At 41.1% G+C, this 15200-nt stretch overlaps 1 protein-coding gene and 1 long non-coding RNA gene across 3 annotated transcripts in view; one reads left to right on the top strand and one right to left on the bottom strand.

Moving 5' to 3' along the window:
* LOC119574316 (metaxin-1-like) overlaps nucleotides 1-6866 on the top strand; it is a 16638-nt gene extending 9772 nt beyond the window's left edge. For both annotated transcript variants that reach the window (XM_037921511.1, XM_037921512.1), the window contains 2 exons: nucleotides 5327-5463; nucleotides 5818-6866. In XM_037921511.1, the coding sequence (XP_037777439.1) occupies nucleotides 5327-5463; nucleotides 5818-5901 (221 nt within the window). In that variant the 3' untranslated portion in view covers nucleotides 5902-6866. The remainder of the gene's footprint in view (nucleotides 1-5326; nucleotides 5464-5817) is intronic.
* LOC119574317 lies at nucleotides 6137-7999 on the bottom strand. Its single transcript, XR_005228846.1, has 2 exons — nucleotides 7859-7999; nucleotides 6137-7635 (listed from the first exon to the last, which is right to left on the bottom strand). It is a non-coding gene; the product is annotated as an uncharacterized LOC119574317 (long non-coding RNA).
* Nucleotides 8000-15200: the final 7201 nt, after the last annotated feature.

Here is a 15200-nt window from a genome sequence, read left to right as displayed (position 1 = left end):
ACCTTTTAAGGTGATGCTTTATAAAAGAAAATAGCTTTCCCACAGAAATCTCAGGTACTTCACAAGAATGAATAAAATGTGCAATTTTTACAACTTTTCTGCTGAACAACCTAGCCAATAGATGTGATGGAATTGACACTTTTCAATTATTATTCTTTCATTTTCACTTACAAATTCTTGATAATATAGACAATTTCATGATAAATTGTATTTCTTCTTGATGCCAACAGGAATATGTGCATTCCTTATAATGATAAGCTTTGATCTCAGATATCCTTGGCAGGAATGAGGTGAGGGAGGTCATTCTTAGATTCTTGCTTTCAGGAACTAGAAAATTTTCTCCCAAGGTTTGAAATTTAGACCTGGTTCCTATAGGTCTACCCACTGAAAAAGTTTATCATATCTCAACCCAATAACTGTGTATGGCATGAATCCATGCTCTGTTCACTGTAATATTAATTATGTTTACACAGAGATTGTCTGATTATTAGTACTGCCTTTTTCACCTGATTATGCTTTTCCTTGATTTTTCTCAAGATTCATTTTTTATTTTTTGATCATTTGTATGATCATTTTTGTTGTCTTCAATGTTAATAGCCTTAGAGAGAGAAAAAAACAAATCTGCACAGTCCACAGAAAGGGTAAATCAGTCATGGTCAGTAGGGCCCAAAAATTGACTCCTTGGTGGCTAGACACTTTTGGAGCCTTGTACATGTAACAAAATTCACACCAAAACAGTGGAGAGTATGCAAACTAAAAGCAATTGATTAAGACTTTGGGGTTGGCTGGCGAAGGCAAACGTGGTCATAAGAGTATGGTAAAAAAAAGTTGATTAACCCAATTCTGCTGGGGATTGCATGTATGTACATGCCATGCCCACAATGAGTTTAGTTTATTAATTGTCTTTACACATAGGTTTCTCCACTGAGTCAATCACTAGTACTTACTTGTTTACCCTGTTCCATAATTTTTGGAAATATTTGACTTGATTTTATCTTGCTATTAGTATTACTAATAACACTAGTAATTATGGTGTCAATAATATTAATAGTAATGGCATCAATATCAATAGCATTGGGGGGGGGGGTCCCAAAAAAACAAGGAAATGGAAAATCAGGTGAGGTCACATAGGCTTCTTATTGACTACTTCAAGGTTGAGCTATCTATGGGTAGATACATTTCTCAAAATATTACAGTGAATACTAGGGACACTTAGGAGGTGGAGACTGAGGACCAGTTTAGGGATCACCCCTACCTTGGACTTCAGCACTCACCCCAACTAATTTTGCATGGTCTTTTCTTCACCCCTTTCCTTTTCCTTCTTTTCCGTCCCTTCCTAACGTGTGAGAGCTATGCTGAAAGTTTGAAAGGCTGTCTTTGTGATTGGCTTCCAGAAGCCTAGGCCTTACTCCTTATTGGAACCCTGAGGGGTAGACCATTTCTCTTCCCCACATATTTTGGGTTGACCATGGCCAATAATATTTTTTTACTCTTATTAGGGAATTAAGGCTTGCCCCTTCATCAACTAGCCTATCTAAATTTGACTTCTCTGATTTCCTGACTCCTGACTCTCCTTTGATCACAGCTCCAACCACTGATACTAATACCCCCTCCTGTTTGTTGTCAAGTCTTTTCTTTTCCAAATCAATCAACCAGGTCAGCAGAATATACCCCTTCCTCACTCCCACATCCTCCACTCCATCTACTGCACAGTCTTTTCTCCATCGTATACCCCCTTCTCCCTTATTACATTTCTTCATCCTTATTGTCCTCCCCACAGCACTGCCTCACTCCACGCCACCCCATCTTCCTTCCACCCTCGTCCTTCTGTTTCTACTTTTGCAAATCTTTTGAGTACTCTTTTTAGTCCAGCCAATTATGATTGATTCTTTGTGACTTCACCTACTGCCCCTAATTTTGACAGTACCCTTCTCTTCCAACAATGGTTGTAAAAACAAGTAGGCAAAGCTTCCTTTTGCAGTTGTTCTGATGCCACAGTTACATCTGAGGCCCAAGCTCATGCACTATCAACCCTGACTCACCTCCCTGGCAAACCTTTGCTTGCTCAATCTCATTCCTCTCTTTATACTTTTACCCAAACTGTTTCCATCTCCCTAAAGGGCCGGTCATATTAATCTATTCTGTCCAGGGATCCCTTTACAGAACTGGATGCTTCCCTAGCTCTAAACGGATCCAAGATGAAAATCCCTCTGCAGCGCGAAAACGCTTTGTCAGTATTTCATCCCTGGCTCGAGCTGAAATATATTGCCTAAACAAAAACTATAATATAATTATTGGCAAACTCATTACTTAGAATCTTTAATAAATGATTACATATCATGATAAAAACAAAATTATTAGATACAAAGATATATTGCATCAAACAATGATGTCTCATTAGATGTTTATAGATAATTTAGATAAACGTTCATTTGACTAATGAACATAAACATCAACCCACTTCGACACGCCAAAAACATGGAGCTCTCTTCGGAAGTTATTTACTCCTTGTTGGATAAAGTGAGAGTCAAAGAGCTATCGTGAAACACCAGTCATAAAGATTATAAAAGCAGGAATGTGAAAAGAACATTAATGGATGAAGTAAGCAATGAATACCAAGAGCTATGCACATTAAGTCTACACAGATAGGCATATTTCACTTTTTCTGACCCTGTTACTTTTACCTCGCATTCTTAGTCTAAAATATAGGTAAATCTTAAATATAGGTAAAATCTTATTTTAGTAATGGTATGCAGCAGTAAGCCATATCACATCAGTGTCCGAAGGGACATTGATGTGTGACCAATCCCTCTTTGTAGCTGACCAGACTTCAGCAATCCTATCTTGGGATCCTAGGACAGAATAGACTAGTGTGACCTTTGCATAACTGATTGCCCTGTCTACAACAAGGACTGGTCAGACTGAAAATGCCCTGCTTGCCTGGCCTCCATTGATTAGTATGCAGTGGCAGTACAGTGCTATATTATTCCTCCCAGAGGCCAGAGAAAGTCCTACCAATATTGCCAAGATTAGCCTCTGTAGACATGACCTCCTTATATTGGTGGAATGTCCTGCCCTATATTGACCCCTCCCCCATCAATGGCAGAAATGTTAGAATTTTGACCACCCCGCCAAACACTGTGGCTCCACAGCCAGCTGCTCTCTGTTCCCAACCTGGTCATGACTGTTCAGATTGCTCTGCTCATTCATGCAGATGTGCCAATTGTGGTGATTCCCATAATATATTTTATAGGAGCTGCCCTGCCTACAAGCTTGAATCTGAGGTAGCAGTTCTCAGATTTAAACTATGCCTCATTCTATGTGAGGCCAGACAAGAAGCACACCATAGAGGGTTTTTCTCTCTACTTATTCCAAGACTGTCCTTCACTCCACTCCCCTCCCATCTTCTCAAGATGTCTCAGCATCTCTCCTAATATCTTTTCCCCCACCTGAACCATCCTACATGTGCTCCCTCTCATCCCCAGTCAAATTCCTTTTACTGTCAAAATCCTGATATTCCAGTCTCTACTACTTCCCCATTGCCTACCCCTCCTCCTTCTCACTTTACCTGTCACACCAGGCAATCTAAACTTTCCACCCCATCTTCTACCACATCCTCTCCTTCACCCACCTCTCCCTCTGCTTCTTGGACACTTATCCCCTCTTCTCCTCCTCATAAGAAAACCTTTGTTTCTCAGACCTTCCCACCCAACTCCCCTCCAGAAACACTTGAAGACAACCAAAATTTCCTAAACATGATCCAAGAGGATGCTGTGCTCCCTCATCCATCCTCTGATCTCTCTTTTCCTATTCCCTTTACATTCAAAGTAATGTCTGATATCTATCCTCATCCTCATCAAGTTCCCCTACCCCTCTTCCTCCCATTCTCTCCCAGCACACCTCATCCTCCCCTTCTCCATGTGCATCTGAATCCTCACATGACTCCCTTATGTTGCAACAGTGTTCTTCTCTGGATCCTACCCCTCCTGACATTCTTCCTGATATGTCACCACCTTCCCCTGTTCCCTTATTGCATTCCCTGGATTTCTCTCTTACTTGCAATTTTCCTCATACAGTGTTCCTCTCCCTTCCTTAGACACATAGTTCTTTCCATTTGATCTAATGCCATCAACCCCTTCCCTGCTGTATTCCATTTGCTCTTCCCTCTTTACCCTTTTCACTACCATAGTGCAATAGCACTCTACAACCTTTGAAATCTAACACATTTTATCATAACTGTTAACTCTTTTAACCCATTGCCGACGGGTGGCATGTATGTACATGCCATGGCATGGCGGGACCATCTGCCGGGGGCACGTACGCACATGCCATAGAGTATGCATGGACATGCCATGAGTTTTTTTTTTGTTACAATCACGGCAAAAGATTATTTTTTTGCCAGTGAAAGTGTGATTAAGTCGGTTCTAACACTCTCATTTTTACCATGCAACAAACAAAAAAAATGCAACAAACCGACAATTTCAACTCCATGATGCCACACACTGCTTATTTTATTCGGACTATAGACTGAATAATGATCAACTATGGAGTCTATATAACAACAAAAATACCCTTCAGTCTCGATTTATCAGGAAGTTTGGCAAGTAGAGACTGTAAAAAATAATGAAAATTGAAAATACAACATATCTTTGTAGTATTACGAAGAAACGGCATGGGATGCTGGTATTTGGCATGAGTGGTCGCGCATGCTCGGGCGACGATATAAGCCCCCGGCAGCGAGGTCCGGGCCACTATGAATGCTACCCGTCAATTATGGGTTAAGCCTTTTTGACACAATGCTTTACCATAGTACGATATGACCTTTGATGTCTAACACATTTATTTGTTTAAACTTTAATCATTTATCAGTTGCATTGGGTTCATTCATGTGGTAGGATTTTTGCAGCACTCTTCCCTTTTATATAAACATCAGAGGAATTTGGTGGCAGAAAGTTGCTTTTTGATTTTATGTCAAATTGTAACTTGTCCCAATTGATCAATAATGTGTATGTAAAAACTCTCAAGCCTTTCCACCATCCCATACAAAGTATAGTTTGATATGATATAAGTAAATGCTAGATATGGATTTTTATATTAACTGATCATTGATAGTAGTTTAGAGGCAATAGTTGAAATGCAAATTTGACATTTAGTTAAACAGTTAATATACTGTTTAATTCTATACATTCCTTTTCAAAATCACTTGATATTGAAAGTATAGTTGTATTGACTTCACATTTAACTTAAATGCTATAATATTTTTATTCTTTCAGTCAGATAGGATATTCTAGATTATATTAATAAAAATTTAAACTATTTTTCCTAGAGAGTCACAGAAGCACAGAGAGGCGAGAATCACCACCTAAAGATGATGTACCTCATAAAGGAAGAAATATGCTTCTCTCAGCACTTGTTGCATTCTCAGCAATGTTTGGATATGCTATTGCAGCAGGTCTAGTTCAGGTAAGGAGGGAAGATAGTTTATATACTGTAATGTAGGGTATACCAGCACTTGGACCTAAAAAAAAAAGTTCCCTTTTTGATCTGCATTTACCCAAGGACAGGTAGAAAATAATATGGGCCCATTTATGGATATTTTGTGTAAGAATTACTGCTTTACAATTCTATAATCTTATTATTAATTATTAATGATCTCAAAGACAATGACACATCACTTATTAGTTATTTAGCCATTTCTGATATTTCCAATATGGCTTTTGAGAATATTTACAGAGTTAGATTTTTTATATAGTTTATATTTAACATTTTCATTATGATTTGGTTACAAAGTAACATTATTCATAATCAAACCAACAGGTGGACATGGGAGAGCCACCAGCAGAAGAGGAGTATGACTATGAGTATGAAGAATATGATAGTTCAGGATCAAATGATAGTTAGAATGATAATATACTATGTATTGTGAATGAGAGTAAAATTTCTGTACAGCATATTTAGTCATCAGTGTCATACAAGTGTTACATATGGTAGTAATAAATAGCATCATTTATAATGTGACATCTAGTTCTAAATTGTATCACCCTAAACCAATATATTTAAACAAGGAATGCTGATGCAGTGTATCCAAGAAATATTTGTAAATAATTAGACATAAATATATATATATGTATGTGTGCTTGTGTGCATATGCTTGTCAGGATGTTGGGGTGTTTGTAAGTTGTTGCATATGGATGTATGGGGCTGTGTTTGTAAGTGTGTTCACATATGTATTTAAAGCATATGTATATAAATACCTGTACATGTATGCTTGCATACCTGCACACACATATATGTATATACATGTATATAAAAGTACATTCATACATTTCTGTATTATCTTTTAAACTTAGATGTTAATGCTCATGGTAAAAGTGAAGAAAATACTTACATGTATTTGCTATTTTTATTTCCATTACTTTTTTATCATTTTTGACTGTGCCATAGGAAAGAAATTGTACTTATTTCCACAAAATATTTTTTTGCTCAAAATGTTTCAGAGTATGTGACTGTAATTAAAGTTATGATCTATATAAAGGACAAAATAATGGTATTCAAGATGGAGACGCATAGGGCCATAAAAATCATTCAGGTACCTACCATGTACAGTGGATAGGAAGCTGAAAATAAATTGTAAACAGAAGTCTTTCTGTACCAGCATTCCATAATTTTCATATTTTAGTTGTGAAGTGGATTTACCATGCAGTATGAGCAGTTGAGCTGCACTGTATAGTATACAACATGCTTTCTTTAAAAAAGTAAACATTTATTTCATACAAATATAGTAGAAAAGTATGTCACCAGCATCTGATGAATGGTGGTTTGTAATGCTAGAAAAAGAGAATACATGGGTTTTGGATTTATGAGTATCAGTTTTTTACTTTATTATATTTATTTTTTCCTTCACTATTTCACTTACTATTATAAACAATAAAAAACAAATGACATATATAGACAAATCAAAGAATATTCATATGTTTTATGGCATGTTTTTACTTGTAACTGCAAGCATATCTATGAAAGCAAATGCTAATTGTACATTTTACAATTCTTTGAGGAAGTCTAATCCAAATGTTATTAGTTGCAGTTTGATGCTACTGGGTAGGGGCAGTAGTAGTAGTAGTAGTTATATATTTTTCTTTCTTTCATTTTTATATATCTTTAATCACTTCAGTTTCATGAAGTCATAATGATCACATTTTGTACATTTATTATAATAATTACAATTATTAGAGAGAGAGGGAGAGATTTCCAAGAATTTTTATATGTCCATGGCCTCTTATATATACTCAAGCAGACATAAAATGCATACATTTTGAAAGCTTACTGATGAATTAATTTCAGCTTTTTAACCCATTATTCCCAGTTGTCAAAAATCCCTGAGAGCAATTAAGCTCTGGTGATATCTGGCAGTGGCCAGACAGTGGGCGCGGGAGTCCGCTGCGTTAAGCCGAACGCCCCGCTCCACGCGCTCTGGCGTGTTGCCGCGTGTACAAGCTGAACCTGCCAACCATGCGGTTTGCTATGATGTCCTATCACGTGACCCGGCAGTAACGGGTTAAGCATCCTCATCTGAGACTCCTCTTCTTCTCTAGTCTTTGTGTCTCTCAGAACATCCCATTTTTTTCTTCAACCACACTGGAATTATTAAGTAGAGTGTTTATTCACCTCCTGTTTGAATTCATGACTTCGCATGTTATAAATCATTGGATTCCAGGCATTCCCAAAGAGAAATATCCACTAACCGAAATAATCCAAGAGCTCATCATTGGCAAATCTAAAATCAAGCTGGATGAATATTAGCACAATTCCGCACAGCACTCTAGATATCATGAACATGCACAGAGTCACCAGTATTTACCAGTTATCTTCTTGAAATGAACCTGAAACCCTCATGTTCATTCTTCTCCATTTTTTCCTTACTCTTGTCTGCTTCCACGTGAATATGCCCATGGATATAACAGAAATTATTATGGTTGATGTGCACAGCAAGCCTAGTAAAATGATCTGGAAAGAGGTAAGCCATCACATTTCTTTATTGAATTTTCCTCCTGATATTGAAATAGGAAGTTTCAACAAAGTGGAAAAGGTAACTTCTAAATTACCCTTTCCATCAAACATAAAGAAGAGGGTATCCATGAAAGCAATAATCCAGATCAAGATGGTGAGGAAGTTGACTCGATGAACAGTGGAATAATCTTGGTAGTGAAGTACACGACCTGTTATTATAAATCTCTCAACACTTAAAAGAAAGAGTGAGAAGAGATACCAGTAAACAAATATTAATCCCTGAAATATTTGGAATTCATAGGTAATAGGGATGAGCTGCTTAAATGCACATGATAAAAGTGTCTGTTTATGACCTTTAACATATTCAGAGATTAAGTAATTTTCCTGAAAGGCGGAATACCTAATGACTGGCCTTAAATGATCAACAAAGGCTGGAATGACAACAGACACTAGTTAAAAGATATGAGAAGGCTAGGGATGTACAGAATAACCTAGAAGCATCCCATTGATCACTCTTAAACATCACCGCCACTATCAGCAGGTTTCCCAGCATTCCAATTATCCCAATGCTCACCACAAAAGCAGTTAGAATGATTTCTCCTGCACGACACCAGAAGGGTAAATAATCCCAGAATACACCCCCCCAATCCCTTGCCCGTTGTTGTCGTGGGGGGGCTTAGGAGGCGGAGACTGGGACCCAATGATGGGGAACTTCCCAACCTTGGGACTCAGCCCTCGACTCAACTAATTTTGCATGGTCTTTATTTTCCTTCCCACTTTTCGTTTCTGTCCCTTCACCAAACCCTTCTGCTATCCACCTCCTAAGGTGTGAGAGCCGTGCTGAAAGGATGAAAGGCTGACTTTGTGCCAGTCCTGAACGGCCTGAGGGAGCCATGGGCACGGTATTCCCCTGATTTTTCTAGCCCTTACCCCTCAAGGGGACCCTGAGGGGTGGACTGTTTTTATCCCCAACATAATCCAGGCTTACCATGGCCAGCAATGAAAAACTTACCTCCACTATTAGGGCAGTGAGGCTTGCCCCTTTATCAAATAGCCCCAACGATGTAAACCCACCCGATTCCCTGACCCCAGGCTCTCCTTTGACCACGGCTCCGAACACTGCAACAACTACCCCCTCATCAATGCCTACTAGTACAGTAGCCAACAACCAATCCTTAAGAAACATTTCCACTCTCCCAGCATGCTCAACTTCATCACCTCTACCCCCACAACCTCCAACATCAACCACCCCATCCTCCCTTATTAATACCTTACAGCCTTATTGCCCACCTCCCCATAACACTACCTCCCTCAACACTACTCCATCGTCACGCACCCGCCCTTCGACTACCCCTATCACTACAACAATATTGAATACCCTCTTCAGCACAGCCAAATGGGACCGATTTTTCGTGATCCCTCCCACAGCTCCCTACTCTGACAACACCCTTCTCTTCCAACAATGTCTCCAAAAACAAGTAGGTAAAGTCTCTTTCCGTAGCCGACCCGACCGCTCCCGTCTTGTCACAGTAACATCCGAAAACCAAGCTATAGCATTAACAAAACTAACAGACATATATGGTAACCCCATCCTTGCAGAACCCCATCCAACCCTCAATACTTGCACCGGAACATAGATTGGGCAAATTGCCCAATCTATGACAAAGATTGGTCAGATTGTGGAGAAGACCTACTTGCCTGTCTCACAGACTATGATGCAAAGTCAGTACAATGCTACTCCATTCCCCCCAGAGGTAATCGAAAGAAACCCACTAACATAGCCAAAATTACCTTCCGTAGACATGACCTTCCCTTTAACGTCTATATATGAGGAGAATCCCTCCCTGTTCGTCCATACCAACCTCCTCCACGTCAGTGCCAAAATTGTTGGCGTCTAGGACACCCAGCCAAACATTGCCGTTCCACAGCCAGATGCCCACTATGTGCCCAAACTGGCCATACCCGATCTAACTGCCCTGCACAATCACGCACATGTGCCAACTGTGGCGGCCCCCATAATGTATTTTATAGGGGCTGTCCCACCTACAAATTTGAGTCTGAGGTAGCAACTCTCAGATTCAAACTTGGACTCACACTACTGAAGCAGACAAGAAGCACGTCGACGTGGTTTCTCTCTTACTCCTTACTCCAGTAATACTGCTCATTCTACCAATTCTCCTAAACCCACCCCCCCTACATCTAAACCCCCTCTTCTACCTCCTACCTTCCCCAGTCAAACTCTTTTGCCATCCTAAATCCAGACACTCCAATCTCTACTACAGATATCTCAATCACCACCACAACCCCAACACCTTCCCCTCTCCCTCCTCGCACTACCCGTAACAGACAGAACAAACGTTCCACCCTCTCTTCCCCTACCACACAATCACCTCCACCTTCCTTTACTCCTTTGCTTGAGACACCAGTCCTCTCTTCCCCCCCTCACAAGAAATCCTATATCACCCAAAACTCCCAAACCAACTCAGAAGAAGAAACCATTGAAAATATTCAAGATTACCTAATGAAAACTGACACTCAACCTCCAAATCTTACAACTCCTGCTCCTTCCACACTCCAAGTAACTGCTGATATCCATCCTCCTCCTAACGATATCCCCCTACACCCTATCCTCCTACCCCTCCCAACACAGCCCATCCCCCCGACCCCACCCCGCCCACATTATCCCTCCCACCATCCCCTCTATCCCTTCCACTCCCTCCTGGATACACACGTGAATCCCTTATGTCACAAGTATCCCCTTCCTCATCTCCTAATACCCCCAATTATCATTTTGTCTTATCCCCACATTCCCTTTATGTCTCATCCATACTTATCAATCAGAAAACACCTTATGTCACACCTCCCTTTCAAACCAATGTCCCTTGCACAGTTGTAATGTTCCCCTTTCAATCCCACACATCCTATTATCGTGCCCACGTTTTGAAACAACCCGTACCTCTGCTTTCCCCCATCTATCCTCCCTTCACCGACCTCCCAACCTATCAGACATCCTTTCAGAATCCCACACTTTCTGCTTCAACAACCTATTCTCTTTCCTCAAACGTATACATATCCTTCATCTAATCTAACTCCTTACCACACCCGACCCTAACCCTTTCACTCACCAATTCCTTTGCCCAGCTTAGACAACTAATCACTAACTCAACCACCCTTCCCAAACATTAACTATAGTGCTACATGACCTTAGATGTCTAGCACATTTCTCTTGCTTTTAACCATTAACCATTAACCATTACGACATGGCGGTACCAGATTCTCCAACAATTCTCTAGGCATACGTGGAAACATGGGTGTCTTCATGAAGTCCTTCCTCTCCCAACGCACTTTCCAGGTCAAAATCGCCTCTGCCACATCATCTTTCTTTCCCCAAATCGAAGGTTTCCCACAAGGCAGTGTGCTCAGTACCACTTTATTCCTTCTTGCTGTTAATGATATTGTCTCAGTTTTACCACCAGGAGCCCGGTCATCACTATATGTTGATGATTTAACCATCTATGCCTCTGGCACATCCATACCAAATCTCTACCAATTTCTTCAATCTGCAATCTCATCAGTATCTTCCTGGGCCACAAACCATGGCTTCCGCTTTTTTACCTCTAAATCTTTCTCCATTCTTTTCTCTCGCTCACGTGTAGGTCCCCTACCCCCACTCTTCTTATATGGCACTCCACTCCAATGCCGTTCCTCTGGCAAATTCCTAGGTGTCATTTTTGACTCCAAACTGTCCTGGCGAGACCATATTCTACACATTAAAGAAAAAGCTCTCCGCCGCCTTCGAATCTTAAAAACTCTATCCCATATATCATGGGGCTCAGATCGCAAAACTCTCCTTCATCTTCATGTTACTTTGATCCTCTCCACTCTTGATTATGGATGCCATATCTACTCCTCTGCCTCAACTTCTCTCCTTGCCCATCTTGATACAATCCATGACTGTGGTCTTCGCTTAGCACTAGGCGCCTTTCGCTCCTCCCCAGTTGAGAGCCTGTACACTGAATCAGGCATACCATCTCTATCTCGACGTCGTGCCCTTCTCTCTCTCCGATGCTATGTTCGATTCCACCAATTTTCCCTCACTAAACTAACTATCCCACAACCCTACTTCTTACCTTAACTTCATCTCCACGATTACCTACTCCTTTCCCCACTCGCATGGATACCCTCCTCTCCCATTCCGTCCCTCCATGGCTTATACCTCACCCCCATATTTACTCTTCTGTTTTCCCCGACCCATCAAAATCAAATATCCCTCCTACTGTCCTTCTCACACATTTCCTTGACCATGTCTCCACTCATTCCTCTAGTATTCACGTATATACTGATGGCTCCAAATCCACCTCCGGTGCTGGTTTTGCAGTAATCTTCCCAACTCGTACTTTCAAATACTCCCTTCTTCCTGAATCCAGTGTCCTTACTACAGAACTGTATGCACTCCTTTTTGCTCTAAAACACATATACTCACTCTCCTCTTCCTCTTTTACAATTTTTACTGACTCCCGTAACTCATTAAATCTCATAAATTCAATACACACCACCAACCCCCTTGTTTGTAAGATCCAGAACTGGTTGTTCTACCTGTCCACACGCCATAAAACAATCAAATTTTGCTGGGTGCCCAGCCATGTTGGAATCCCCGGCAATGAACAGGCAGATACACTAGCACGCCACGCCTCTATGTCCACATCATACCAACCATGCTTCTCACGTATCCCAGCCTCGGATTATTACCCACACTTTAAGACCTCCTTGTATAATCGATGGCAATCTTTTTGGTCAAGCCTCCGCACTAATAAATTACATTCTGTAAAACTATCAATCTCCTCCTGGTCAGCTCCATTTCATCGGAACAGACGTTGGGAGACCGCTCTCGCCCGATTACGCATTGGCCACACCCGTCTAACACACTCCTATCTGATGTCACAATCTGATCCACCCTTATGTTCCTTATGTAATGTTCCCCTTTCAATCCCACACATCCTATTGTGCCCACGTTTTGAAACAACCCGTACCTCTGCTTTCCCCCACCTATCCTCCCTTCACCGACCTCCCAACCTATCAGACATCCTTACAGAATCCCACACTTTCTGCTTCAACAACCTATTCTCTTTCCTCAAACGCATACATATCCTTCATCTAATCTAACTCCTAACCACACCCGACCCTAACCCTTTCACTCACCAATTCCTTTGCCCAGCTTAGACAACTAATCACTAACTCAACCACCCTTCCCTAACATTAACTATAGTGCTACATGACCTTAGATGTCTAGCACATTTATCTTGCTTTTAACCATTAACCATTCCCCCCCCCCCCTCATAAGAAAACCTTTGTCTCACGAAATTCCCCAACCAACTCCTTTACAGAAACTCTTGAAGATATTCAAAATTATCTACTTGAGTCCCAAACTGACACCGAAACCCCTTACCCACCCTCAAATTCCACAACTCCCGCTCCCTCCACACTCAACGTGACTGCCGATATCAATCCTCCTCCTACGCATATTCCCCCTACACCCCTTCCTCCTACTCCCTCCCAACACAGCCAATCCCTACTTGCTCCAGCCTCACCTATATTAACCCTCCCTCCATCCCCTCTGTCCCTTCCATTCCCTCCTGGATACACGTGAATCCCATGATATACCCTTCCCTAGATCCCCCACCTCCTGATATCCCTCCTGATACAATAACTTCCCCCTCTCATTCCTTATCTCACTCCCTAGCTCATTCCCCTTCAAATTCTCCAACACGCACTGTAACCGTTATCACTCATTTTTCAAGTATAGCTCTCCTACACTGGAATATTCGTATACATATCCTTCACTTGATCTAATCCCCTTACCTAACACTACCTTAACCCATTTACTCATCAACTCCTTTATCCATTTTTAACCTTTTCAATATTCAACTAGATAGTTGACATATAGCAACTAACTACTAACTCAACTGCCTTCCACTACCCCTTACTGTACCTTCCTATAGTGCTATATGACCTTAGAGGTCTAGCACATTTATTTTGCTTTTAACCATTAACCAACCAATCTACCCCCTACCTCCCCCAGTCAAATTCTTTTGCCATTCTACCCTCCCAATCCCTAGCTGCCTATATAGCCATTCCTCAAACTTCAAGACCTTATACCTCCAAATGTGTTCCATGGAAGAATTCTGATTGTACCAAAGATCTTCGCTTAAAACGCGCAGCCTGGGCCAGTTATCGCTACAAACGAGGCACCCCTAATCAGCTATCAGCCCTAATCTCCTTTAAAATCCGCCTGTCTTCGTCGTACAATCCGGAACGGTAAAATAACTAGCTGGCGAAATTATCTTTCCTCAATTACATCTACATTTATTTCAATTGCCTTACGTCGTATCCATAAACTATCACTGTGAACCCATATTCGAGATACTCTTATCTATGATCCTCTCCAAATCGCTAATGAAATGGGTGGCTATTTCAGCCATGTCAGTAGTGGCTCTTAATTTCTCCACATTTCCCCTCCATTAAGACCATCAGAGAACGCACCCCCATCATCTTCACCCAGTCCTCTGCCGAATCCTATAATGTTCCTTTTTCTTCCTCTGAACTCAATGTTGCCTTACAGTTGTACCGCAACACTCATGAAGGCCCTGACGGTATTACTACCTTTATGCTCCGATCCCTTTCCACCTTCCTCTCTGTCCTTCCTTTTAAGTATTTTCAAGCACATATGAACGACGGGAAAATTTTTCCTTATTGGCGAGCTCTTATCCTCCCCTTCTTGAAACCTAATAAATCGGATACCCTCCCTCAGGATTACCACCCTATCGTTCTAACTAGCTAGAGCAAACAACTGGAACAAATGGCTAACTTTTGCTTAATGTGGTATTTAGAATCTCACAATCTTCTCTTCCCAGTTTGGTTTCCGCCGTGCCCAAAGTACCATGCCCCCCCTTGCTCATTTCAGACAACATTACATCTGCATTGCATACCATGACTTAGTATTAGCTATTTTCTTTGACACAGAAAAACGCATATGATACACATGGCGGTAAACATATTCTCCAATTTTTGTCCTCCCTAGGCATACATGGAAACTTTGGTGTCTTATGAAGTCCTTCCTCTCCAAACGCACTTTCCAGGTCAAAGTTGCCTCTTCCACATCATCCTTTCCTCGTGCGAAGGCGTCCCGCAAGGTA

The sequence above is a fragment of the Penaeus monodon genome, chromosome 6 (assembly GCF_015228065.2).
Source record: "Penaeus monodon isolate SGIC_2016 chromosome 6, NSTDA_Pmon_1, whole genome shotgun sequence".
Lineage (NCBI taxonomy): Eukaryota > Metazoa > Arthropoda > Malacostraca > Decapoda > Penaeidae > Penaeus > Penaeus monodon.
Note: the sequence above shows the minus strand (reverse complement) of the source record. Positions and strands in the feature narration are given on the sequence as shown.